Source organism: Carassius gibelio, chromosome B9 (genome assembly GCF_023724105.1).
Source record: "Carassius gibelio isolate Cgi1373 ecotype wild population from Czech Republic chromosome B9, carGib1.2-hapl.c, whole genome shotgun sequence".
In the NCBI taxonomy this organism is placed as follows: domain Eukaryota; kingdom Metazoa; phylum Chordata; class Actinopteri; order Cypriniformes; family Cyprinidae; genus Carassius; species Carassius gibelio.
In genome coordinates, this window is record NC_068404.1 from 18,515,746 (window position 1) to 18,542,523 (window position 26,778).

Here is a 26,778-nt window from a genome sequence, read left to right on the forward strand (position 1 = left end):
CTTTATTACAAGGTAACAGAGGTTCTTAGGCAGCAACAGAAAAGCCTATGGAAATAAAAAACAACCCAGAAGAGCTGTCATAAAGCCACTGTGAGGGAAAACACACACACAAAAAAACATCCAGTTGTTACTTCAATTAAGGTCAGCCATTGAAATGCGCTTTACAAAAGCCACCTGTATTCTTGGACAGCAATCACAATCTAACGCTCTATTTTTGGATTGCCCCCATCTGTGCTTGAAGCACCTATAAAATAGGCAATTTTACAGGTGGAACCGTGGATCAGTCAGCTGTGTCTGAGGGATAACTGATCTGGGCATGCGAAGATGCCTGGAGCTTGACAGCCTGGTGGATTGAAGGACCAACACAACTCATGTCATTTACTCAGAGTGAGAAAAGCACAGAGAACAAAAGAAATCACAGGAAACCAGTGGCCTTCCCTTTCAATTTATACTATTACTTCTACTATTTATGTATGATGTAGTTATAGTTATGACAAATTATAGTTATGACAAAACATAGTTCGCAAAAGTAATCATGAAAATTGTGATGAGTTGCTGGTTTCTGTCTCACTTTCTCTCTCTCAACAATTTAAACAATTGCTGAAATATGTTGCCGATGTGCTGGAGGAGAGAGGTGACATGCTGTTATCCACAGAGACATCCGACCTCTAATTGCTTTCAAAAGCCATTTCCTATGATATTTGGCCACAGCAGAAGTTCATTTGCATCCTATGAAGAAGGTGCCTTGTTTTTTCATAGAGCACTTGTCGAATGGTTCACGCCTTCTCACACTAATTATCCTATGAGTCATCGTTACCTGTGCATCACGGCCTCATAAAAAGGTAAAAATAGACAGAGAACAAGATGGAGAACTGTATTAATTAACACGCCCCCCCCCCCCCCCCCCGTTTTTCCTCAAATGCAGGGAAGATAAAATTAAACTGTTTAAGGCTACAATCGTGCTAGTTGAGGAATGTTTTTGGATGTATTGTGATTCAACGGTTCAGAAAGCACATTGTAAAAGTATTATAACCTAATTTACTTTTAAATCAGATCTTATTATTTAGGGTTTTTCTGACAGTGAATGGAGGGATATAATAAGTTCTTATGATTCAACTTTGATGCTAAAGAAATAAACTATATTTTAAAATACATTAAAATAAAAAACTATTATTTTGTAAAACTGTATATTAGTTATATTTAACTGTATTAAGTAACTGTAATAAACGCATCCTAGGTGAGCATCTTTCAAAAATATTTCAAAGATCTTACCGACCACAAAGTTTCAAACTGGTGTATAAAATAAGTAGAACAATTATCACAATCTTACCTGTTTTAACTTCTTCAAGTCTTCATCCAACTCAAGATTGTCCAAAATGACAGCCACAAAAAGACTCAGGAGGATCTAAAAGACAAGAACATACTGAATTTAGCTTTCGTTGCAATTTGCCAGTACATCCTTATATGCATTTAGGGCAATGTTTAGGAAAAACAAATAAGCCATTCGAAGATATTTAAGACAATTCTTTCATTAGTCACATATAGTAACTGAATATCAACAGCAGTTTTAAGACAAACACTGTAATGTGGCCTCAATATTCTTTGCCATACATCGTCAGTAGGTGTATTGTGCTCATGGGGTGATGTTGACAGATAATCTGTCATGCAAACATGAGTTCTGTCCAAGATGTAGTTATGATCCAACAATTAAAATTCCATTTGAAAAATAATATGCTATTGGACATGGAACCACATGTCAAAGGAAAACAAAAATGTTACACAATAAACACAGCAAACAAAAGATTAGATTAGATGCAGGACAGAAACAACAACAAAAATGTAGTAAATCAATCACAGCTGACTGTGCCTTAGATGTCATCAGTGCTTTGATATTTAATGACACTTTTCCTTATGTGTGAGGTGTCTAAAGCTGTCCTAAAATGCATTAGGCATTGTCTTTTCTCTTCATCATATTTTCTTTCTTTTTTTTTTTCTGTGACAGGAAATTAATAAATGATTCAGCCGTGTCTTGATTACATGCTCGGTCTGCTCTGTCATTAGTGTGCACTCTCATTCAAATGTCAAATTTAAACGGCTGCTCTTCACTCACTCAAACTTGTCAAAAGTCAAACAAAAGAAAAAAAATCATTACGACCACCACAGTGCAATTAGATCCAGAGTACTTTCTGTTCTCAACTGAGGACATTGCCAAGAAATGGTTAACATAAATCTATAGCTAAGATCTCATGTGCAAATATTAAATTTAAAATATTAAATGCAGATTTTATGGCAATGGTTGGTAATACAACAAGAAGACACCAATGGTCAAATGTTTGCTTGTAATATCTGTAACAGGGAGTGACAGGGGCCGTGATGTGTCTGTGAAATGCCCTAAAGGTGCATTTTTTAAAGATACAACTACAAGTGAAGGAAGTGTTTGATGTCAGGTGTGATGACTATAAAATGCATGTGTGTTAGGATGTTTCCAGAGGCTATTTACTGCTATATTTTCTAAGCAAGTGTTGTTTCTGTTCATGGGTGGGAGACAGCACAGAAATGTATCCATGTCCACTTTATACACAACACAAGTTTTCAGGCTACAAGCAGTCAGATACTCACAAAACAATCTCAGATTTACTCCTTAAAGTCTTTATAATTACTGTCTGAAGAAAACATAGCAGGCAGTAGTCAACTGCTGTACTACAGAAAGTCCTGCACACAAAACGAAGTATCTTAGACATCAGCTAGAATGCTGCATCTCTTCAAACCACAGAAAACTATCCATTAGAGGTTGGAATACTGCTCTCACTAACATCCAACCTGCTACAGGATCACTGAATATTTTCTCTTGATGGCTAGATCAAGAGAGGAAAGGGAGGATGAAGTATGATTCATTTTCTAACAGTCTGGTTTGCTCTCAGCAGCATGAATGCAAGCTTAATTTTAGATGTATTTGCTTTGCTTTGTTGCTGTGTGCCTGAAATTGGGAACACATAGAGCATGTGCAACACATTGAACGGGCGTCCTTTATTGGATACCACAATGAAAATGAAGGTGATGATGTAGATCATGCTTCAGACAAGTCTCATCACACACTGCCAGTTTAGTTTCCAGGATTCAATTTTGAAACACTGAAAATCCACTGGTTAACCACACATTTATATGATTGGATAGCATCACCAAAATACTATATGACATATTTTTGTATATTAAAACCCAGAAACAAATTAGTGTTTAGCACTTCCGGTTCCATTGTGCTGAAGTCAGTGTGTTTTTTGAATGGGTTTTTAGTTTAAAACCTGAATTAAGGTCTGTGGTTAACACAAACTCAAAATATTTTCCAGTTTTATTCTTTAAAATAAAATACATCAGTAATAACCCCTTTTGGTTTTTAAAAACTTAACTTGTCTAGAAAAAAGCGGTTGCTAACCAAAGTTAGAGTTGTTTAAAAGGGACTACTGGTTGTCGAGGATCTTAAAAAATCATCACACTGAACAGGAAAATGGATCTAATCATTAGTACTCATTGTTTTTATAATCACACTCTTGCAAACTATTATAACTTTGTCGGAAGCCTAATAGTGGTAACATTGAAGTCATGCAACTGTGGTGAAGTTTGCCTACATTTAGATTTTAACTTTTGGCGATTGTATTTAGGCTTTAAAATTTGTGTCAAAGTGTGTTGTATTATATTGTAAAGACGATGATGAACAAAATGTGTAGGAATTCAAAACTTTTGTTGGTTACAGAGCATATTTTGTGCAATATTGCAAAAGCCAATGGAAAAGCGTGACTGGGTGAGGATAACTTTCAAGTTGGCCTTCAAAAATATGTCATCTCTGTAGCACGATTTAAAAATCCTTTTGTTTTATCTGACAGAAAATGCACAAATAATTATTTTTACCAGTGTAGCAAACAGGTGGTAGAGAATGAAGTATATGGCCACCACTGGAGCCCACATCTGTCCCACTGCCACCAGAGTTTGGTCCATGACATCCACCCATCCCTCCTGTGTAAGAATCTGAAACATGGACATAAATGCCTGCAGGAAAAAAAAAGAGAAATCATTAGCCCATATTTTTTATGTAACTTTTTATTTTTTATCAGACTGGATTCTTTATTCTTTTATGAGAAAACAACAAAAGCCCTTTACATGCTTGACAGCCCCCAGTGCCTCATCTGGATATGGGTGAAAACTTAAAACCTGAATAGTTAATAGGCATAACAGATGTATGTTTTCATGAATTTGATAGATGGTGCTAATTGTCCTGACCCCTGACCTTTCCAGTCATCAAAACAAAATGGAAATTTGAAAAGTAACAAGGCAGAGTAACATTTTTTCATTTGTTGCTTTGCCTAAATATATTATCATGTATTTACAAGGATTGTTGACTGAAATTGCTGCGACAAAATAAGACAAGATAGAGCACAACATTCACTGAAATGGATGCAAATAAAAATAAGGAAGAAGAAAAAACAGTGTGCCCCAGGTCTCAGATTCATGCGGAGATTTGAGACCACATTTTCATAGCCTTTTTTTTTTCATGGAAGTCAAATGAAGGTCTAAACCCAGCTGGTCCCGAGCCTGGTCACAGTCACACTGTCTCTGAGTGACTGCAGATGAAGATAATTTTGCAACAGGTCTATTGACAAGGGAGCTGGGTAAACATCATTATCTTCAATGGTTATCGTGCCACCCGCCTTGGATATGAGCGGCATCTGTTTATGTGAGCCCCTCCAAATCCCAGCACGCATTGGGATCAGTGGAGTCCCACTAATAACGGAGGATAAAAAGACACCACTAATGAGAACCCCTCTCATGAGCACATAGTATCAAGAAATGTGGAATAGAGTCTTACATCTGCTGACAAATTAAGTAGTATATTTGATTTAGAGATATTTTGGTCAACACTGGTTTTTGAGTTCTTCTCTATATTTCACCAGTGTTTTTCTGACGTTACGATTGTAAGTATTTTAACATCTCAGCTATTTGAATCACTTATAAAAATGGTCAAAATACAAAAATCTCCAATTGTAATTCGCAGATTTCAAGAACTTTATTTGCTCCTCCAACACCAAATTTTTTCAACAATTGATTTTTTGATATACAACTACTTTCTATGTCTCCAGAAACAGGGAGATTTACCCGTGGAAATGTGGTGAAACGATCCAAGTCCTCCACAAAGCAGAACATCTGCAGACTGATGGCAGACATCACAATGAGCAGACTGGCAGTGAAAACCACTAGACTGCCGAGTTTTTTCCCTGGACCAAAAATCTTATACACAAAGTCTTCCAATGCCGGAGAAATCTTTATTAGACGGACCACTCGCAAAACCTGCAGGTAAGATGGAAGAACATTTAAGTTTTCTTAATTTAAACCAACTTATCAAAGCATAATCCAACAGATACATGCACAGAATCATCTTTTTACATAAGTTTGACATAAATACTACCATGAAAAATATCACCAGAAGAATATAACTGTGGAGCATATTGGTGTTTGTTTTATTGATTTTTAATCAGCAAACACTGTTATCAGGTTCTTTCCAGAGTAACCTGGCTACAAATGGCATTGTTGCTCAAGCAGTTATTAAATTACTTTAGTTGACAACAAATTTTAGCAATGATATATCTAGGTTGAGTTTTGATTAAGAGCAGAGAATAGATATTGATCCATTTGCTTCTAGGTGAACGTGACCTGAGAGTACTCCTGCTGTCGTTACTTTTAAATCTAGAAAAACCATCCAGCAATCCTCAGCAGAAGGTCTTTCTTCACATCAGACACACTGACAAATGTGCTTTGTTTTGGCTTTCGTTGCTTCAGAGATCTAAAACTACAAATGCTTGTCTAATGATGCTGACCATTGGTCATAATATTGCAACTCTTGATTTTATTTCAGTTAAATTCTAATTATATATTACACTGAAAGTAACTTCAGTTTGAAAGCATCTTCCAAATACATAAATGAAAATTCTAACTAGGAAGACAATGAACTTTACTTGGGGACACTTTGTGTAATGCACAAGAGATTTCTTACTGCATACTGTAGCTTGAGAACCAATGGAAATCGAGTACTAATTAGGCTCTCCAGAAAATAAATGTAAGACCTATTGAATATGGCAAACTGGAAAGCAAAGGTTTAGTTTGACCTTTACAGTAAAAAAATAAATACATGACTGGTCTTTCTTGTAAAGAGCTTGAACAGTCTTAAAATCTGCTTATTAAATTATTTTTTGTGAATGAACATTTTGCAGAATCTGCAAGGTCTATTTCTACTTATAACCTCAACTTGTTACACACTTTGCAGCTATGTGTTGCTGATACAGTATGTACCTAACTCACACTGATATAAAAAAACATCTTCAAGCACATAAATGTAAACATAAATGTTAATAAAAGTTAGAAAAACAATTACAGAACATTTAGTAATGCAAAGAAGTAATTATGTTCAAAAAGTTTTAGAATATGAGCCAGACATAGCAATTTGTGACAATGACTCATTTCACTAATGATGGAAAAATATAGAAATCTATTTACAAATCAAATTTAACATGGTGACTGCTCATGAGCCCAGACATGAGGGGAGGATATGAATATTCACGGTTGGAGCTCCGCCCCTCCTGCTGAGAGAAAACTGGAGGGAGAGCGCAGGTTGTGTCCTTAATGAGGCTTGTCAACGTGAGCGTGCTTCATCCATTCCCATTCCCTGCAGCTGCCTGGAGATGTATGAAAACAGCTCCGCCATGGCCACCAATATCGTTATTACCCTGCATTAGTGCATGATTAGCATCTCAGAATCTAGCAGGTGCTGTACTCATGCAGGGAGCCTTTTACAAATGCTGTGGCTGCATCTGTCATGGCCTCAGTAAAAATAACGTAATTTGTCAAAATGTTACCATCAGAATCAATAATGTCTGGAAACTAATCTGTATTTTGTCTTTGTCTAAAAATAAACATGGTAACTTGTTAGCAGATGACAAATTAGATAAGAAAGCAAATCAAGTCAAAGATGTTCCTAAAATGTTGTATGTTTTTATTGGTCTTACATCGCAAGCTTCTAACCCTACACCTTAAGTTGAATTCAGGAACATGTTGCAGGTTTGCTTGAGTAGCTGTACGATAAATTTCAGCGATGCCTAGTTCTAGATTATCTTTGAATCTCTAACCTGGAAGTAGGTGAACTGCGAGTGGTAGAGATCAGGGTAGATATGCAGAGTGGTGCCCACTACAAGCAGAGACTCAAACTTGTGTAGAGAGGAACTAATGTAGCCAGTGAAGCCCAAACACCAGATTTTAAGCAGGGCTTCCAAATCAAACAGCACAGTGAAGGCAACCTGAAAATGACAGAAAGAGACAATGAGAGGCAAGAAGCATTATAATGGAGAGCTGTTCCTTGTGTGCACATTTCTTAGTAATTGCTTTTTAAGTATCTCTAGAGCCTTTGGTTTTTGCAAAGGGAACACGTATGTAAATACACTCACATTCAAACAAAGAGGGCTGAAGAACCATTTTCATTCATAATAACTCTGATTTTTCATGTATAAGATACAATAAATAGGAATGACGTAATGGGAAATAAATGCAATCTCAGTGAGATGCATTAAGGCATGAGCATGTCTAAAGTGTCTAAACAAAAGTAGTACTTCCCCAGTTTTCCCCCCATTTAGTCTGATTCAAATAAAGAGCAGCGTGGATTAATGATGAGATGGATCGGTCTGTGAATATGTGGGGTGCCTCTTCCTCCTTATCTCTCTCTTTCAGCTTGGAGTGGGCGGATGGCCACACTCCTCTATCTGTCTTTGTTCCCACTGTGCCGCCTGCATACTGATTGCAGAGGCAGTGCGTGGCAAACAGGACACATATACACACACACACACCAACCGGGCACTCGCTAAAATGGAGTGTTGCCCACAAGCTGTTTGCGCCCACGCTGTCACTCAGTTGATTTAATCTCAGGGTTTTTAAGGCGACAGAAAGTGATGAGGATATGTATATATGAGCTTTCAGCAAAATCTGATCTGCTGATGTGTTTGAGTGCAATAACAGTATAAGGGTTCTTCTGCCCATCTCATAACTCAGGATAACAGTGCAGAATTGTGTCTTTTAAAACTAATAAGCATTGCCAAGACAAAGAAAAAGCAGAAAACCCATGCCAGAAAAGTTCATTATCAAGTAGCATCTTGACACTGAATATCTGTAAAAGAGGTGAAGGTTTTCACAGTGGGATTCAAATTATGCAGTCCCCGTAGCACCTAGCATGAAAAGTGATCAGGGCGTGACTAGTAACATCTGGGGCATCCATTTTAGGCATCAGATATATGCTGTGTCCCAGATAAAATCTTAATTAAAAATGATAATTGCAAATTAATGTATTTTTTTGTATATAATTTTCAGCTATATATATATATATATATATATATATATATATATATATATATATATTTATAGATCTGTTCAATTTATCCCAAAAATTGAACATAAAATAAAATAAACTGTATGACATTTTATTACATGGTATTTTAACTACAGATAGATATGTGTAATTTTATCAAGGTTATATGTTTGCATTGGTTATATGGGTATATGTAAATATGTACATTTACAGTGGGTACAGAAAGTATTCAGACTCCCTTAAATTTTTCACTCTGTTATATTGCAGCCATTTTTTTAAATCATTTAAGTTCATTTTTCTCCTCAATGTACAAACAGCACCCCAAATTGACAGAAAAACAGAATTGTTGACGTTTTTGCACATTTATTAAAGAAAGAAAAACTGAAATATCACATGGTCCTCAGTATTCAGACCCTTTGCTCAGCAGTGTTGGGAGTAACGGCATTTAAGTATAATGGCATTACTAACAGAGTTTAATTTTCAGTAACGGAGTTATCTAATTAATTACTTTTCCCATCGTTGCAACGCCGTAATCTTTACACAGAATGTAAAGTGTCGCTTTACTACAATTTGGTTGAATAAAACACAAGGTGTCATGCTTTGGCTAGTGGCTACATATCAGCTGCCTGACACCATTGCAAATCTGATGATGATTGGCTGGGTGGGTGGTGCCCTGCCCACATTGTCGCACTGCACGATCTGACAACTTCTAAACACAAGACGGCATCAGCGATAATGCCGTTTTCGAACTGGAAGTACTGGAAATTAAAGGCGAGAATGTTTCTGTAACATGCATGGTATGCCCAGGAAAAAAAACTTTATCCACGTCTGCCTCAAGCAACTCAAATCTTATGAACCACCTCACATCGACACATGCTAACATGTTGCTGTACTGAATATTTAATGCTGTGTTCAAACCAGACGTGACTGTAGTTGGACGCTTGAACATTTTGAGTTCATACGCTTCATTCGCGCAAACAGACGCAAATTCGCGTCATGGGGGGGGGCTTCTGCCAGCTGAGTACAGGCAGCATTTTCAACCACCATTTTTATTCAGATAGTTTTCTAAACATTACTGTTATCGTGTCATGAAATGTAGTTTTAAAAGTATTTCATGCAATAATGTAGTTGTTTTAAACTCAAATATATGGTTTATTTAAAAATGTGTTTCGACAATTTTCAGAGGTTGTCTATTCGCGTCTTTGCATTGACTTAACATTGAAATCACTCGCGCCAGACACTCTATTTGCATCTGATGTGAACGCACCATAAGAGTTGGATAGTGTTCTGTTTATTGTGCAGTAACTTTAAGCCTAATATACAGTTACAGAGATTTGCACTAATGGCCAGTTTTCCCTTTGTTTCTTTTTACCCAAGTTTAAATTTGTTTGTCTTAATTTTATACTTGAATTTTTTTTTCATTATTAATTTTTTTAAATGTTTTTATTTCTATGCATATCATATGGCAGGCTGCAATCTATTGAGTTCAAATAAATACAACATTTTCTAAAATACTTATAGTGTTTTTATTCTTCAATCAGTTACTATAAACATGTTAAGGTGTTATAGGACGTAATAGTGTTATAGAACATAAAAAATAATGTCACAGTTACTTTGCTAAGTAACTAATTACTTTTACAATGTGGTAACTGAGTTACTAACTCAATTACATTTTGGGAGAAGTAATTTGTAACTCTAACTAATTACTTTTTCAAGTAAGATGACCAACACTGTTGCTCAGTATTTAGAAGAAGCACCCTTTTGATCTAATACAGCCATAAATCTTTTTGGGAAAGATGCAACAAGTTTTTCACACCTGGATTTGGGGATCCTCTGCCATTCCCCCTCTCAGATCCGCTCCAGTTCTGTCAGGTTGGATGGTAAACGTTGGTGAACAGCCATTTTAAGGTCTCTCCAGAGATGCTCAATTGGGTTTAAGTCAGGGCTCTGGCTGGGCCATTCAAGAACAGTCAAAGAGTTGTTGTGAAGCCACTCCTTCATTATTCTAGCTGTGTGCTTAGGGTCATTGTCTTGTTGGAATATGAACCTCCGGCCCAGTCTGAGGTCCTAAGCACTCTGGAGAAGGTTTTCGTCCAGGATATCCCTTCACTTGGCCGCATTAATCTTCCCCTAGATTGCAACCAGTCGTTCTGTCCCTGCAGCTGAAAAACACCCCAACAGCATGATCCTGCCACCACCTTGCTTCACTGTTGGGACTGTATTGGACAGGTGATGAGCAGTGCCTGGTTTTCTCCACACATACCGCTTAGATTTAAGGCCAAAAAGTATTATCTTGGTTTCATCAGACCAGAGAATCCTTCAGGTGTTTTTTTTAGCAAACTCCATGGGGGCTTTCATGTGTCTTGCACTGAGGAGAGGCTTCCGTCGAGCCACTTTGCCATAAAGCCCTGACTGGTGGAGGGCTGCAGTGATGGTTTACTTTCTACAACTTTCTCCCATTTCCTGAATGCATCTCTGGAGCTCAGCCACAATGATCTTTGGGTTCTTCTTTACCTCTCCCACCGATAGCTCAGTTTGGCCGGATGGCCAGCTCTAGGAAGGGTTCTGGTCATCCCAAATGTCTTCCATTTAAGGATTATGGAGGCCACTTTGCTCATAGGAACCTTAAGTGCAGCCGAAAGTTTTTTGTAACCTTGGCCAGATCTGTGCCTTGCCACAATTCTGTCTCTGAGCTCTTCAGGCAGTTCCTTTGACCTCATGATTCTCATTTGCTCTGACTGACATAGACAGGCGTGTGGCTTTCCCAATCAAGTCCAATCAGTATAATCAAACACAGCTGGACTCAAATGAAGGTATAGAACCATTTCAAGGTTGATCAGAAGAAATGGACAGCACCTAAGTTAAATATATGAGTGTCACAGCAAAGGGTCTGAATACTTAGGACCATGTGATATTTCAGTTTTTATTTTTTTATAAATCTGCAAAAATTCTGTGTTTTTCTGTCAATATGGGGTGCTGTGTGTAAATTAATGAGGAAAAAATGAACTTAAATTATTTTAGCAAATGGCTGCAATATAACAAAGAGTGAAAAGTTTAAGGGGGTCTGAATACTTTCTGTACCCACTGTATACAGATTTATATATTTATTTGTTTTATATGATTATATGTCCATCTATATGTAGCTCCGTGGTCTTGTGCAGCACAACATTTATATCCCACATATAGCGGAATGAAAATAAACTTGAATTTGAACTTAAAGGGATAGCTCACCCAAAAATGAAAATTCTGTTATTAATTACTCACCTTCATGTCGTTCCAAAACAGTAAGAAGTTTGTTCATCTTCAGAACACAAATTAAGATATGTTTGATCTCAGATTCTAATCTGAGAGCTTTCCGACCCTTTGAAGATCTTACAAAGGTCTTACAGGTTTGGAACAACATGAGGGCAAGTATTTTATGACAGAATTTTCATTTTTGGGTGAACTATACCTTTAACAACAGATGTGTTTCTCATCTCAAATTAAATCAGTAATATATCATATTTAGCAACTGGTAACTATCATCGTGTTTCCACAAAATCTCATTGTGCTCATGTGAAATTGCTACACATATTAAAAAATAAATGTAAAAAATCAAGTTTCTAAGAATCGATTTTGACAGGTCTTACCTCAGCCAGGTAGAACTCGTCATTGGTGAGTTTATGGTCCTCACCCCTGTGGTAATTGCTAGCAGCTACAATCACGTCAACGGCCACCATACTGAGAATGAACATGTGGAAAACTGAAGATCGCATCAGTTGCTGCAGAGAGAAAAGATCAGACACAGTGTTGCTGTTAGTTTAGCGAAATGCTAACAAAGTCCTTTTGAGACATGTCAGTGCAGACAATATTTTGTCAACTGTGCATATCTATTATAACTTCTATTCCTAGAGCTAAATCTCCTCTTGCTTTTAATGTCTCTAGATGTGTATTCTCTCTTATGAACAAGTAGGCTGACTGCTTCCTCACACTGAGTGTAGCTGCCGGAAGAACATTATTTTCCACTTGATTCTCCACTCTTGTATAATGGAACCCTTTAATCACAGTAAGGACTGAGCCAACTAAATGGACTCTCACTGCCTGAGCCCTCAGCAGGCCAAATGAACCCATCTCAGACCCATTACAGACCCAGGAACATGAGGCAGGAAAGACAACTTAATTTAAACCCAGACTGAGCCACCTGTCTGCTACCCATGAAATCTGTCTCCACTTGAGACTGAGGCAGGTATTTTTTCCTCTAAAAGTTAGCTGCAACATTGGATGAATTAAAATAGAGGTAACTCAAGCACAATTATAAAGAAATGTTCCTACCACAAACCGTGACATCCGGAGCATTGTTATTTTCTTTCTTTTTTTTACTTTATATTTTGAGGTATTTCTTATTATTGCCATTAAAAGGCTACAGAATCCCATTTTTTTCACTCCTAACTCTGCCAAGTTTCCTTCAGTGATGGAAGAAAAAACACTGACTAATAAGACATAATCTTTTGGGTCATGTGTCTGGGAGCCAGCATTCTAGATAAACAGCTGTCTCTGGAGCTGGTATCATAGGTCTCTGAGTACAAAATACAACATATTAAAGCCGTAAAGGTAGCAAACAACCAAGCTAACAGGAGTGATAATAACAGAAAATAAATAACTGACAAATGAGAATGTGTTTATTAATTTACTGTATATGCTATACCTGCCTAGCATGATTTTATTAGAAACAGCTTTGCTAGTATTACTAATAGTATATTTCTATTATTGTCATCACACAGTTATATTTTCCTACATTACCCAATCACTTAAAGTAAATAAAAGTATAAAAGCAAATTAAATTTTCATAGACTGTATTTTGTATTAAGGTGAGTGAAATGTGCATTGAGCTGTATTTATTTAAAGGGGGGGGGGTGAAATGCTCGTTTTCACTCAATATCCTGTTAATCTTGAGTACCTATAGAGTAGTACTGCATCCTTCATAACTCCAAAAAGTCTTTAGTTTTATTATATTCATAAGAGAAAGATGGTCTGTACCGATTTTTCCCGGAAAAACACGACTGGCTGGAGGCGTGACGTGTGGGCGGAGCTAAAGAATCACGAGCGCCAGTAGGCTTTTGCGTTGAGAGCGTTTGGAAACTGTGACACCGTGAGGACAAAACCAACCAAAACAAACCACGGCTAACAGTCAGATTCAGCGTATATTTATGATCCAGAATCAGATCCAGAGGCTGAAATTTAACAAGAGCAGCATCAGCAACAACGTCTCTATGTGGTATGTACTGAAACTGTATATATTTGCTTAGCGGTTTTGGAAAATGACTAAGTTCCACTTTGTCGTCTTTTTTTGTTTTGTTTTTTTTTAAGCTGTACATGTGGAAAGTGCAGTTTTATGACAACATTGCATGTTGTTTACTTGATGTGCTTACGCGCCGATAGCTAAGTTAACAACACAGAGATATTTGAAGCAGTTTTACTCACCGCATGCACTTCCAACACACGATCGTGACCCTTTTTCGTTGGGACTGCATTATCCTTACGAAATAAACGATGTGCAAATCTGGCGTCAAACTGGGCCTTGTTTGTAAGACAAGCATCTACGAAATGCAGGGGAACAAACACAAACACTTGCACAACTCCGTTGATGCTCTGTAAAAATAACTCCATCCACTGGTCTCTTAATGCTGTTTCTCTTTTGGTAATCTGTGCAGGGTTGTCTTGCCCTGGCAACCAAAAACACACTCCTTTTGTGACATTTCGCGACGCTCTCACTCTGATCAGTGAATGTCTATTGTGCTCTCAGTGCTCTGCTATACGGGAGCACGCGCTCTTCTGGCAGACGTGCCCTTAGGACCCATATAAGGAAATTCCGCTCCATCTAACGTCACACAGAGCCATACTAAAAAAAAACTTTCCGAAACTTGCGACAAACCGGAAGGAGTATTTTTGGAACAGAAATACTCCTTCAAACGTACAACTTAATTTTTGAAACTTTGTCCATGTTTAGAATAGGAATCCAACTCTTTAACAGTGTAAAAAACTCAGTATGCATGAAATAGCATTTCACCCCCCCCCCCCCCCCCTTTAAAGCAAGTGACATTTTTTATTATCAGACGGGTCCATACCTGTTTTAAACCCACGGTTCTTTCTATAGTTAAAACTGGAAAACTATTACAAAAAATTACTCCATGCAGAAAATTAGGGCAAGTTCAAGCTTTTTTTGTGAAGACAAAAATGTTTACAAGCCAACTTAAAAAAATATGTTTAGTATTTTTATTATAACTATTATTATTGTGTTATTCCAGGTAAAATACAAAACCCACAATTCTGATGGAGAGCCACCAAACAGAGAAGTAATTGTTGCCATGGAAACCGGAATCTGGGGAACAGAGCTCAACAAAAACCACCCACTCCCATAAAGCATTGCGCATGATGCAATTATGTATATAGTCTCATTACACTCTGAAAGAATTAAAATTTTTGCATAACTTTAAATAGTCTGCAATAAACTTCAAATGTATGGTACTTCTGACCCTTTTACATATTTTGCAATGCTTTAAAGTAATGTGAGTTCTGGCAGACAGGATGGAGTGTTTGGGAAACCTGTTTGGAAGCAATATTTCTATTTCAGCAATTCTGCTTGGTGCCCCTAGTGGCACAAAATGAACACACTTAACCTTTAACTCCAATTCACCAGCTATGTACACACAGAGGAAATACCAAACATGACCAATGATAGAGAGCCAATATCTAGTTCACTTCAGTGTCATGACACAGTGGGTGGCACGGTCTAACTTGTATAAGCACTCGCAACTTGGGTGCATTTGTGTGGTATAAAACAATGAGAAAACACACCAAAAAGATGCAGATAAAATGCAACATATACACTCAACTGTCCAAATATATTAACACAGCTTGTGGGTGGGTGGAAAATCTTAAAACGAGCTAGAGAGAGAGGAAATGAAAAGAGACCAAAAAAAAACCTGAGGAAAAGGAGACAGAAAACAAGAACAGAGGAAGGACCTTTTGGAAGACCAACAGAAAGAATCCTACATCTTTAGGAACAGCCAAAACAGTCAATAACAATAACAAAAAAGTGATTAAATCCTCTTTAAAAGAGAGAGAGAAGGTAAACCAGTCTGCAACAGCATCAAGCTCTTCCTTTTGCTTGATCTGTCCGTACTGATATATTTATCTAATAGAAGTAAAATGGAGCATTATTTTATTACTTTATATACAGATAAAGCATTTAGGGGAGATCCTGCCTTCCTTACAGACCACTTTTTAACATTAGTCACTTAGACAAATGCTGAAAGCAAAAGACAGCAAGAAGCAAGTAAATAGAAATTGGTTTATTAAGTAGAGAGGTGAAAGACAGAGAGATTTTGTGGCAGGGTTCATAGGCAGAGACATAAAAAGAGACATTCTCCCTCCGGGTTTGACAGCCAGACTGAGCCACATGTGGAACAATGCGGCCCTACATCACATACAACCTTCAAAATAAAGCTTGCCTTTGGAAAGACAATAGCAAAAAGGGCATACAAGAAGAGATTATCTGAGAACAGATTTTCTCTTCTTCTTTGTGTCCAGAGGCTGTCCATCTGCCCAGAGAGATATAGACTTGTGTATGTTGTAAATGGAAGGTAACGGTTTTTGTAATTGGCTATTAAACCATCCTTAACCCTGCTAGGGCTCTGGTTGGAGTTAAGTAAAGTAATCTAAAAAGCCAAGTGAACACTATGCACAATGCATAGGTTTTTTTAAACAAGTAGTCAAGTTGAAGACCTACACAAGTCTACAAAATAACTTTGCTCTACAGTTGTCAAAAATTTTAAATTAAATTAAAGCATTTACTCAAAAAACTCTCCTCTTTGCAGTCTTCTTTGACTGTGAGAGGTCAGTGGGATGTTTTAAATTATTTCTTGTTTTATGGTGCTAAATTTCCTATACGTCTACCTTTATTTGATTTATTCTCAGGTTAGGTAACGTAAGTCAAATCTGTCCTATCTCATAAGAGTTCATACTTACAAAACAGGTCAAAGAAGACTTCTCCGTGGTCTGTTCCCTTTCGAAAGCTTCAGTCGATGCCACAGGTGCATCAACCAGGTTTTTTGTCTTCAGATCATTCTGTGCATGTGTGCGTCAAGAAGATTATTTTCATCAGCTACAGATCTTTGTTGGATGAGTCAACGAAACGGTAAGTGTTGTGTTCCTCCATGCTCTCGTCCTATATATGAGCTGGATACTCATGATTAGTGTTCTGTTTGTTTGGGGGAAGAGCGTGGTTCTGGCTTTAGAAATGGGCGAGTGCAAGTATTGTGAACTGCTCTCAGTGAAGATGCTTCGTGCTCATCTGAACTATTTCCAGACCGCACCCACCTTTTCATCGAAGGGCTCTCGTGCAGATCTGCATGACGAGAAAGTGACGGGCCCGTCCCTTTCGCTTGTGGTGTCACCGGATCCACACATCCTCTCTCATGATCTGAGAGAGGATGATATATCTCTTGGGTCTTCGGGCCATGAGCAGCCGCCTCTGTGTGTTCCTCTCGCGAGAGGAAATCGGTCGAGGAACTGCTCGAGGTGGTTACTCGTGCGGTGGACAGATTGCAGTTTGACTGGCCACGCGAACAAGAGACCCCCAAATGTAGTAATCTGGAGAATAGGTTTCTGTCGGGTGGTAGGAGAGAGAGACTGCAACATCAGTCTCTCCCCTTTTTCGAGGACCTCCATGATTAGCTGTCGAAGTCATGGAGCAAACCGTATACTTCTCGCATCTTTGTGCCCTCGACGTTGACTTTTTCAGCTATCGTGGATGCAAAGTCGTGGGGGTATTCGGAGATTCCTCGGGTTTAAAAGATGCTTGCAAGCTATATCTTTCCACCCCACCCTGTTACCCTCACAAAACCCCTCCATCCCCGCCACTTTGTGTGATTCGGGGGGCGGTGGTTTCCAGCGAGATATTAGATGTTCCTGTGTTTCCTGCCATCATTCAGGACACGGAACATCTAACATCCCCTCAAAAGGAACTATTAAAATTGGTACCACTCGCAGAGAGTCTGGCAGTGTGGAAACTTCAGGTACTGTTTCAAGAGCTACAAACTCTTCTGGGCAAAGAGGCCATAGAACATGTTCCTCTTCCAAGGAGAGAGTCGGGCTATTAAAGCAGATACTTCCTGGTTCCCAAAAAGGGTGAGGGAGTGTGTCCAATCTTGGATCTTCGAGGCTTAAACCGTACAGTCAAAGCGCTCAAGTTCAAGATGTTAACCATCAAAATGGTCGTGTCGCAAATTGGGCATCGCGATTGGTTCATCACAATCGATCTGAAGGACGCATATTTTCATATAGACATTTTGCCTTAACAGGAAATTTCTGAGGTTCGCTTTCGGGGACGAAGCATACCAGTTTCGGGGTCATCCATTCGGCCTAGCCTTATCACCCCGCATGTACACAAAATGCATGGATGCAGCACTGGCTCCATTACTACTCCAGGGCATTCGCATTTTGAATTATATCGACGATTGGCTGATACTAGCACAATCGCAAGAGATGGTGCTACAACACAGAGACATCGTGTTAGCTCATCTAGTTTCTCTTGGGTTGAGACTCAACACCGAGAAAAGTGTTCTCTGTCCGGCCCAGAGAACGACTTATCTCGGGATTGTTTGGGATTCGATCATGATGCGGGTACACCTGTCTCCCGCTTGGATCAAGACAATTTGGCAGACCATGAGCAAGGTCAGGCTAGGCCAGGATCGCACTGTTCATCAGTATCAAAAGATGTTAGGTTTCATGGCTTCATGGCATAAGACCATTTCAGTTGTGGCTAAAAGCCAGAGGATTTCACAAAAGAGCCAATCCTCAAAGAATAAAAGTGATGTGCCGCGGGCCTCTGTAGCTCAGACCCTGGTTCCTTGCATTGGGTCCCACTCTAGGGGCACCATGTCGTCGCAGACTGCTAATGACAGATGCCTCCCTAATGGGCTGGGGAGCAGTCTTGGATGGCCACCCAGCTCAAGGAGGAGCGATGGGGGTATGTGGCGAGTGGGGAATGCCCGGAGCCGTGGCAATGTAGCGAGGCCGGTGGAGTGATTGGAAATGAGCGACACCTGCTCGACCCACCAGTCTCGAGTCCCACGGAGGAGATGGAAGGATATAAAACAGGAGCGACGACAGTGAAGGACGAGAAAGGACCAGGCCTGGTGTTTTGATTTTGTTTGTGTGCGGCAGTCGTCCGTGAGGGCTGCCGCACTGTTTTGTGTTTATTTTATAATTAAAGCTTTCATTTTGATTGTCGCTGGTTCCGGCCTCCTTTTTCCCGTGATCATGGAGTTTTTATTGTTACAGAGACTTAATATTACATGGAGGCATGTATAAAATATTTCAAAATAAAATTCGTAAAAATACAGATCACAATGCAGTCTCACGTTACGGTTGTCAAAATCGCAATGACAACATCTTGGATCAACACTGTCCATGTACCGCAGGGTATTAAATTAATTTACATTTAACCAGTTAAAGATAGAGAGGCACTGGAATGTAGACTTTCGCTATTTCGCTATATTTTTTACTTAAAAACACTGTACATGACATGATAACAGTTTGCTATTTAGGTTTGTATGTTAGCATGGACTTACCAACTTTAATGTTCATTTTAGCCAGCGATACCTTGTTGAAGCACAAGATGACATTAAAGTTCTGCTTGAGCAGATGAAAATGAGAACTTAATGAGAGTATGGCAACCAGAAAATGAGTGTTTTCGTCTTCATTGGGATTGGGGCTGAATGCTTAGAGACATTTTTGCTCTGATTTGTTTGGGTTTAGGAAATATAATAAAATAAATAGTCAGAATCAGTGTTTCAAGTACCCCAGGCACATCAGTTTTCCATTTTTGTAGCATAAACAACATCAAACCGATGAAAGCTAATGTTTCTTTATGGCACTGAAACCTACAGATGTCCGAATTCTGCTCCCCGTGAAATTAATACTCAACTGTCAATGGCTCATCTCTGTTTGAGGGGAGGGGCTTATCGATAGTTCAATTGCTTAATTTTATCTACAACATGCTTAAGTTACATGTTTGCCTGTATGAGGCCTTTCCAGGAAATAAACCAAATAACACACCCTTAAGACATAATATTTAAACTAAATACATGATAAAGTGAGGCAGGGTAATTTAATTCTTGTGCATATTGCACAACACTCTATATGCTTACCAAGGCAGCATTTATCTGACCACAAATACAGTTAAACAGTATATATATATATATATATATATATATATATATATATATATATATATATATATATATATATATATATATATATATATATATTGTTTTTTTGTTGTTGTTGTTTTTTTTATTTTTTATAAATGTTTTAATATACAGTATTATAACTTTATTTATTCCGCTGATGGCAAAGCTGAATTTTCAGCAGTCAATACCTACAGACCAAACCAGTACAGACCAAAAGTTTGGACACACCTTCTCATTCAAAGAGTTTTCTTTATTTTCATGACTATGAAAATTGTAGAGTCACACTGAAGGCATCAAGGGCTATTTGACCAAGAAGGAGAATGATGGGGTGCTGCGCCAGATGACCTGGCCTCCACAGTCACAGGACCTGAACCCAATCGAGATGGTTTAGGGGTGAGCTGGACCACAGACAGAAGGCAAAAGAGCCAACAAGTGCTAAGAATCTCTTGGGGAACTCCTTCAAGACTCTTGGAAGACCATTTCACGTGACTACCTCTTGAAGCTCATCAAGAGAATGCCAAGAGTGTGCAAAGCAGTAATCAAAGCAAAAGGTAGCTACATTGAAGAACCTAGAATATGACATATTTTCAGTTGTTACACACTTTTTTGTTATGTATATAATTCCATATATAATTCCACATGTGTTAATTCATAGTTTTGATGCCTTCAGTGTGAATCTACTATTTTCATAGTCATGACAATAAAGAAACCTCTGAATGAGAAAGTGTTTCCCAACTTTTGTGTATATATATATATATGTGTGTGTGTGTGTGTGTGTGTGTATATATATATTGTAGGTATATTACTACGCATAAAAGGACTTGTAGAGCTTCAGGAAATGCAGCTTGTCTTTCAGTATATCTCGAGGGAGAAAGATGAGAGAAGGACAGTGGCAGTCTGGTCTGTCTGCTGCTCTGGTCTGGGATCAAAGCTCAGAATTCAGCGAGCAGCCTCTATGACTATTATGTGACAAGACAAAGCAGTTTGACATTTTCAGCTTCTCGATGTTGGTTTTCCCTCGGGAATTTCCTCAGGGCCCTTGACTTCACCCAAAAAATTTTCCTGTCTTTCTGAAAGGCATGTTTTACTGAAAGGTTTGAGAGCTAGCTTGTGCAATTCATCCACTGTCTACTTCAAGACTCGTCTGAATTTCTCTTGTATGGAGAAGATAAACACAGCACTGTCAATGCACTCAAGGTGTGGTGGCCTACTTCTTCTGATGTTGCTGGTGCCACATGAATTCCTAGCAGAGCTGTCGCAATCAATTAAATAGCAACCTTTGTGAGGGCGGGATGCACCTCTCTCTCTCTCACTCTCTCTATCTCTCTCTCTCTCTCTATTTCATTGCATTTGATGCAGCCAAATTTGTATGCTCCAAATCTTCCTCCAGAAAGACATTCAGAGCATCTTGTTACTGCTCCTACTCATATGTTTGAAACTTCAGGCTTTTACCCGTCAGCTGACACACAATTAGTGTTCTTTACAGTAAGGTGCCTGTCATACTTCATCAGTTCTGTGCCAGAATCAAAGCTAGCAACAACTCAAAGGGAAGAACATTTCTTTATCATTCAGTGCACGTCAGTGGCATTTGACCAAACATTTACTCATTCTTAAAGGAATAGCTCCCCCAAAACTGTTATCTTTTACTCACCCACATCATTCCAATTTTTTATTTTATTTTTTTTCTGAGAAAAAGAAAAAAAGTTTGAAATATGTGCTGATTGCTCTTTTAAATGCCATTAAATGGAGACGGATGCTTTCAAGCTTAAACAGAATGATAAAGCATAAAAGAATTGATCCTCAGGCCCTTTTATCCTTCTAAAATCATACAATATATACTTGAGAAATTTTAGTTCCTCTTCAGGAACTGAAGCTGCGTCGATGCGATGCGAGCGTTTTGCTTCACTCTCAGAAGGCTTTGAGGAGGGAGCCTTCACTGGCGTTTCTCACGGTGCCAGTCTCGCTTTCGCTGAGGCGGAGTGGTGGTTGTGCTCATGGGTTTCACTTTCGGATCTGCTGAAAGAATGTAGACGGGCAATCCCTATCTTCTTCCTTAACCACCAGATCCGGTGCCTGCTCTCGTGCGGTTCGAAAGCCCACGTTTGTGGTACTTTCTCCCCAGTGAGAGGGAGCAACGCACTGCCCATCTTTCTCTGAGGAGATTGATGTGGAAGGTGTCGATGAGCTTGCCAGTTGCACAAGCGCCAGTTGCACAAACACCAGCTGCACAAGCACCAGTTACACAAGCATATTATGCCTAATATTATAATAAGCAGCATTATTGAGTAGTGGAGCTCGCGCGGTCGGCTCTCGGGGGGCTGATTGTGCTTTTCTCATTGTTGAGTGCTCCGCTCTCGCCGGGCGCACCAGAGGCCAGTCTCGTGAGACTGGTTCCCTTAGGAGGTCACATGGCACTGTGGGAGCCTCTGCCAAGTGTGCTTCATGGGGACCTGCCCCAAGCAGGCTCTGGTTTAGTCTTCCTAGCAGACGACGTGGGTCTGAGGACCGTCGTTTTAGGAGACTGCTGTTACTGCCTGGAAACGTAGCGGTGCTAAGAGGCTTGTGACCTCCTGGAAGGTTTCCAAAGCATCTAGTTTGGCCGTCTCCTGCCGGTGCGCCGCTTCAGGGCACTGAGCCAACTGCTCTGATGACACGAGAGATCAGTCTTGAGAGGCTGATTCCCTCAGTAGACTATTTGCCAGCGTGAAAACTACTGCCAAATGTGTCTCAGTGGGTTTTTCACATTGTAGTGAGAGGCCACAGAATCCAGTTCTGGTGGGCCCCAAGCAGGCTCTGGTAATGGAACAGAAGTAGACTCTCTCTGAGGATGGAGGCCATCGAGGTGGTCCCTCCTCGGGTTGCAGAGTCCGGGTCCTACTGCCGATACTTCACTGTTACGAGGAAGGATGAGGTGTAGTGTCCTTTTTTAGATCTGTGCTTTTTGAACCGCTCAGTCAGGGGACTGAAGTTCAACATGCTTGCACAGGCTAAGTCTGAGGACTGGTGTGTGACGATCTATCAAAAAGATGCACTTATCTCCATCCTTCTTCATCGGAAGTTCCTGAGGTTTGCTTTTTAGGGCAAAAGCCTACCAACACGGATCTTCCTCTGGCCTTGCACTCTCACCCCACACTTTCATGGCTCAACCGCACTTATGATTGGTTGATATTAGCTCAGTCAAAGCAGATGACGGTTTGGCATTGAGGTGTCATTCTCGCTCACATGAAAGAGCTGGAGTTAAGACTTAACACCAAGAAAAGTGTGCTTTCTGCAGTACATAGAACCACTTATCTGGGCATGGTGTGGTATTCGACCACAATGCAGGCACGTATGTCACCTGCTCGGATCGAGTCGATCCTCACTGCAGTCGCAAAAGTGAGAAAAGGCCGGTCAATCACTGGCAAGCAGTCTCAGAGACTGCTGGGTCTGATGGCAGCTGCGTCTAATGTGAATGCTATTGGCCTGCTGTACATGAGACCCCTACAGTGGTGGCTCAAGACCAAGGGGTTTTCCCCGAGGGTAAATCCACTTTGCATGCTAAAGGTCATGCGGCGGTGCCTACGTGCCTTAGATATGTGGAGAAAACCTTGGTTCTTGTCTCAGGACCCGGTGCTGGGAGCTCCTTGTTGCCGCATAATGCTAGCGATGGACGCATCCCTCACCGGCTGGGGTGCGGTCATGAGTGGCCACCCTGCCCGTGGTCTGTGGAGTGGCCGCCATCCGAAATGGCATGTCATCTGGCCAAGGATGTTGGCCGTGCTGCGAGCACTACTTTACTTTCTCCCAGACCTAAGAGGTCACCATGTGTTGCTGCGCACCAACAACACAGCAGTGGTCTCTTACATCAACCACCAAGGAGTTCTGCGCTCACGCTGTTTATACAAACTAGCTTACCAGATCCTTTTGTGGTCCCAGGGTGTACTCCTCATGCTGAGAGCAGTCCACATTCCTGGACATCTTAATATGGGAGCAGACATCCTGTTGAGGCAGGGGCCGAGGCCCAGGGAATGGTGCCTTCACACAGAGGTGATGAAGCAAGAGTTGGAGAGGTTGGCCAGACTCAGGTGGAACTGTTTGCGACTCGAGAGACATTGCACTGTCCCTTCTGACTTCCTCTGACTCATCCAGCTCCACTGGTCTGGACGCCGTGGTACATACTTGGAGAAGGCTTCATCTGTTCATTTTTCCCCCGATTGCTCTGCTCCCGGGAGTTCTAGAGAGAGTGCGCCGGGATGGAGTCTGGCTGCTGTTAGTAGCCCCATTCTGGCCAGGCCTGGTTCCTGGGCCTGATTTCTCTTTTTGACTGCACTCCATAGGAGGTTCCCATCAGGAGAGATCTCCTCTCGCAGGTGGAGGGTGCACCCCGCATGGAGCTTAGAGGCTGTAGGTGTGGTCTCTGAGCTTCTGGTCTTTCATCCAAGGTTGTTGAGACCGTTCTCCAATCCAGAGCTCCCTCAATAAGGAAACTGAATGCCTTGAAGTGGAAGCTTTTCACCTCTCTTTGCGGAGACCGCAGCTTGACCCAGTTAACTGCCCGGGTGGTACAGTGCTGGAGTTCCTGCAGGCTCTCCGCAGGGTTGACCCACTCCACCCTGAAGGTCTACGTGGCGGCCATGGTGGCCTACCGCACCCCTCTTGGTGGCCAGTTAGTGGGCATAGACCCTCTGGTTACATGTTTCCTCCATGGTGCACTGAGGCTGAGGCCTCCGGCCAGAAGAAGCTTATGCTAAGCGATGATCAGGATGCTATCCTAAGCCTCGAGTCCTCTGATCTCCCCTCTCTTGAGACTCACTCCTTCTGAAGTTGGCCAGGTAACTGTCAGGCTCCTGTGTCCTTCACTAGGCAGAGATTTGAAAGTCTGGCGGCTTGGGTATTCTCGTTCCCCAAAGCGTCATCAATTCAGCTTGAGTTCCTGAAGAGGAACGTCTAAGGTTACGTATGTGAGCCTGGTTCCTCGCAGGAACGAGACGCTGCGTTGATGACGCTTTGGGGAAACGTCTCCAGCGTGACGTCTCTGAATAACATGTGTAATCAGTCCAATGGATGGGCGAGAAACACTTCCGGCATCTCTGGCCGGCACTTGCTTCATCCTTTGAGCCTAGTTACCGGCTTCGCTGCTCATGCTTTTATGCATCCTGGTCTCTGACATCACCCACCTATGATGTCTCGCCCATCCATTGGACTGATTACAGATGTTATTCAGAGACGTCACTCTGGAGACATTTCCCCAAAGCATCATCAACACAGTATCTCGTTCCTTCGAGGAACCAGGGTTACATATGTAACCTTAGACATTATTCACTGAAAACTTGACATCTGTTTGTTTGTTTTGTCTTTACAAAGAATTGGTTTATTCAGTTCACAAACTGTTTCTCACACAAAGCTACTGTACTTAGAAAATAGGAAACAATTCATATGGACCAATTATTGATACTTTTATGTTGGTTTTGTGTCGTTTCTTAAAGCTAGAAATCTTTAGATCCCATTTAATTTCATTGCTTGGAAAATAACTTGTGCACACAAACACAGCACATAAGGCATTTGCACCAGTTGTATGCTGTACTTTACCATATGTTCTTCGTATGATGACGAGCAGCATTAGCATTCTGTTATACATCTCCTTTTGTGTTTTAGTGAAGAAAAAACTCAGGTTCTGAACAATGTAAAGATGAGTAAATCAGAACAGAAATTTATTTTTGTTTGATCTGTCCCTTTAATCTAAACTGACAGACAAATTAACAGATGGAGCTTATTTAAAAACAAAATTTAAATGGAGAAAACTGTTTGAGAGGTTATCTGTCTGTCAACAACAGATCAGCAAAGACCAATGAAGCTTCCTACAGTACATCTAACACTCCATATTTAAGTGATCAGCAAACTGAGCAATACAAAAGCATTTTTTGTGAACTCCATAGGCATACTCTAACACTTTTGCTCCATTGTTTAATTAGAAATTAAGAACAAAAATAGCTGATGGGAGACCAGCAGTCCTCAAATCCCACTGCTTATCGAAGTTATTACTGCAAGGAGGTGATTCATGCTCTGTCTGGGACCTGCTGGTTAATTAAAGCTGACTGTCCTCCAGAATTCTCCAGCCACTGTTCAAGACCTGGTTAGGGATGCAGACGGGCTGGGTGCTGAGCATCATAGCTGCGGTTGTTGATAAGGCATGCTTACGGCTGGGAGAAATAGGTCCCTTGGGAGAAATGAGTGTTGCAAGGTCAGAGTTGGCGTAATAGAAGGTTTCCTCTATATAAATAACCTTGGCGTAGGTGCGTAATGGGTGACTGCAAAAGCCAAGGTGTTTCCTCTATGGGCAGCACCTTCTGATTAAAAGGGTTATCAAACATGACGTCTGAAGATTTCAACACAGAGTTGCAGAGTGGGAAAGATACTGCATGATCAGCGAACTGCTCTTCATTGAACTGTATTGTTATTCTAAATAACTAACCAGCTGTGTTAAACTCAATCTACTGCAAGTTTAGTCCAAGATGTTAATGTGGCTATCAGAATATATAATTTTACTGTGAAGAAAAATCACATTGAAAGGACGGTTTGCCCGAAAATAAAAATTCTGTCATCACTTGCTCCCTCTCATGTCATTCCAAACCTCTTTGACTGTCTTTCTTCTGTGTAAAAAGATATTTTGAAAAAATGTTTAATTGTTTTGACCGATATAATGAAAAAAAAAAAGATTCTTTAGCACATTAACCAAGCCTATAGAATGAAAAAAGACAAATCAACAATGTTTTGACTAGGTACAACATCATATCAAGAGATACATCCTTTCTGTATTAATCTGAGTTTTTGTCTAAAACAGAAATTAACATAACGGGCAACAACAGTTTTATACATTTATTATGTTCTGATCTCCAAGTATAACAAAAAAGTATAATCTTATCAAGGGCTATTGTCACAGTCTGAAAAAAAGTGTGTAAAGTAATATGCACACTCAACTGATTTTTCTGTTATTAATGTAAAATTGCAAAGGTCAGGATTTAAACTACACTGAAACATGTATTAGTTTTGAGACATTCATATTTAGAGTCTGAATTGAAACTTTTAAAAGACGTTTGCAGTAAGAATAAGTACAAAACTCAAAAGAAGAAATCTTTCACTTGAAGAACTTAAAGAATCCAGGAGAATAGC

The 26,778-nt window shown here is 40.0% G+C and overlaps 1 protein-coding gene across 4 annotated transcripts in view; it reads right to left on the reverse strand.

Annotated features, from left to right (window-relative positions):
• Window positions 1-26,778, reverse strand: part of LOC127965555 (sodium leak channel NALCN-like) — an 86,418-nt gene that overhangs the window by 34,032 nt on the left and 25,608 nt on the right. For all 4 annotated transcript variants that reach the window (XM_052566383.1, XM_052566382.1, XM_052566381.1 and 1 more), the window contains 5 exons: window positions 12,025-12,156; window positions 7,170-7,337; window positions 5,146-5,337; window positions 3,904-4,041; window positions 1,331-1,405 (listed from right to left, as the gene is read on the reverse strand). In XM_052566383.1, the coding sequence (XP_052422343.1) occupies window positions 1,331-1,405; window positions 3,904-4,041; window positions 5,146-5,337; window positions 7,170-7,337; window positions 12,025-12,156 (705 nt within the window). The remainder of the gene's footprint in view (window positions 1-1,330; window positions 1,406-3,903; window positions 4,042-5,145; window positions 5,338-7,169; window positions 7,338-12,024; window positions 12,157-26,778) is intronic.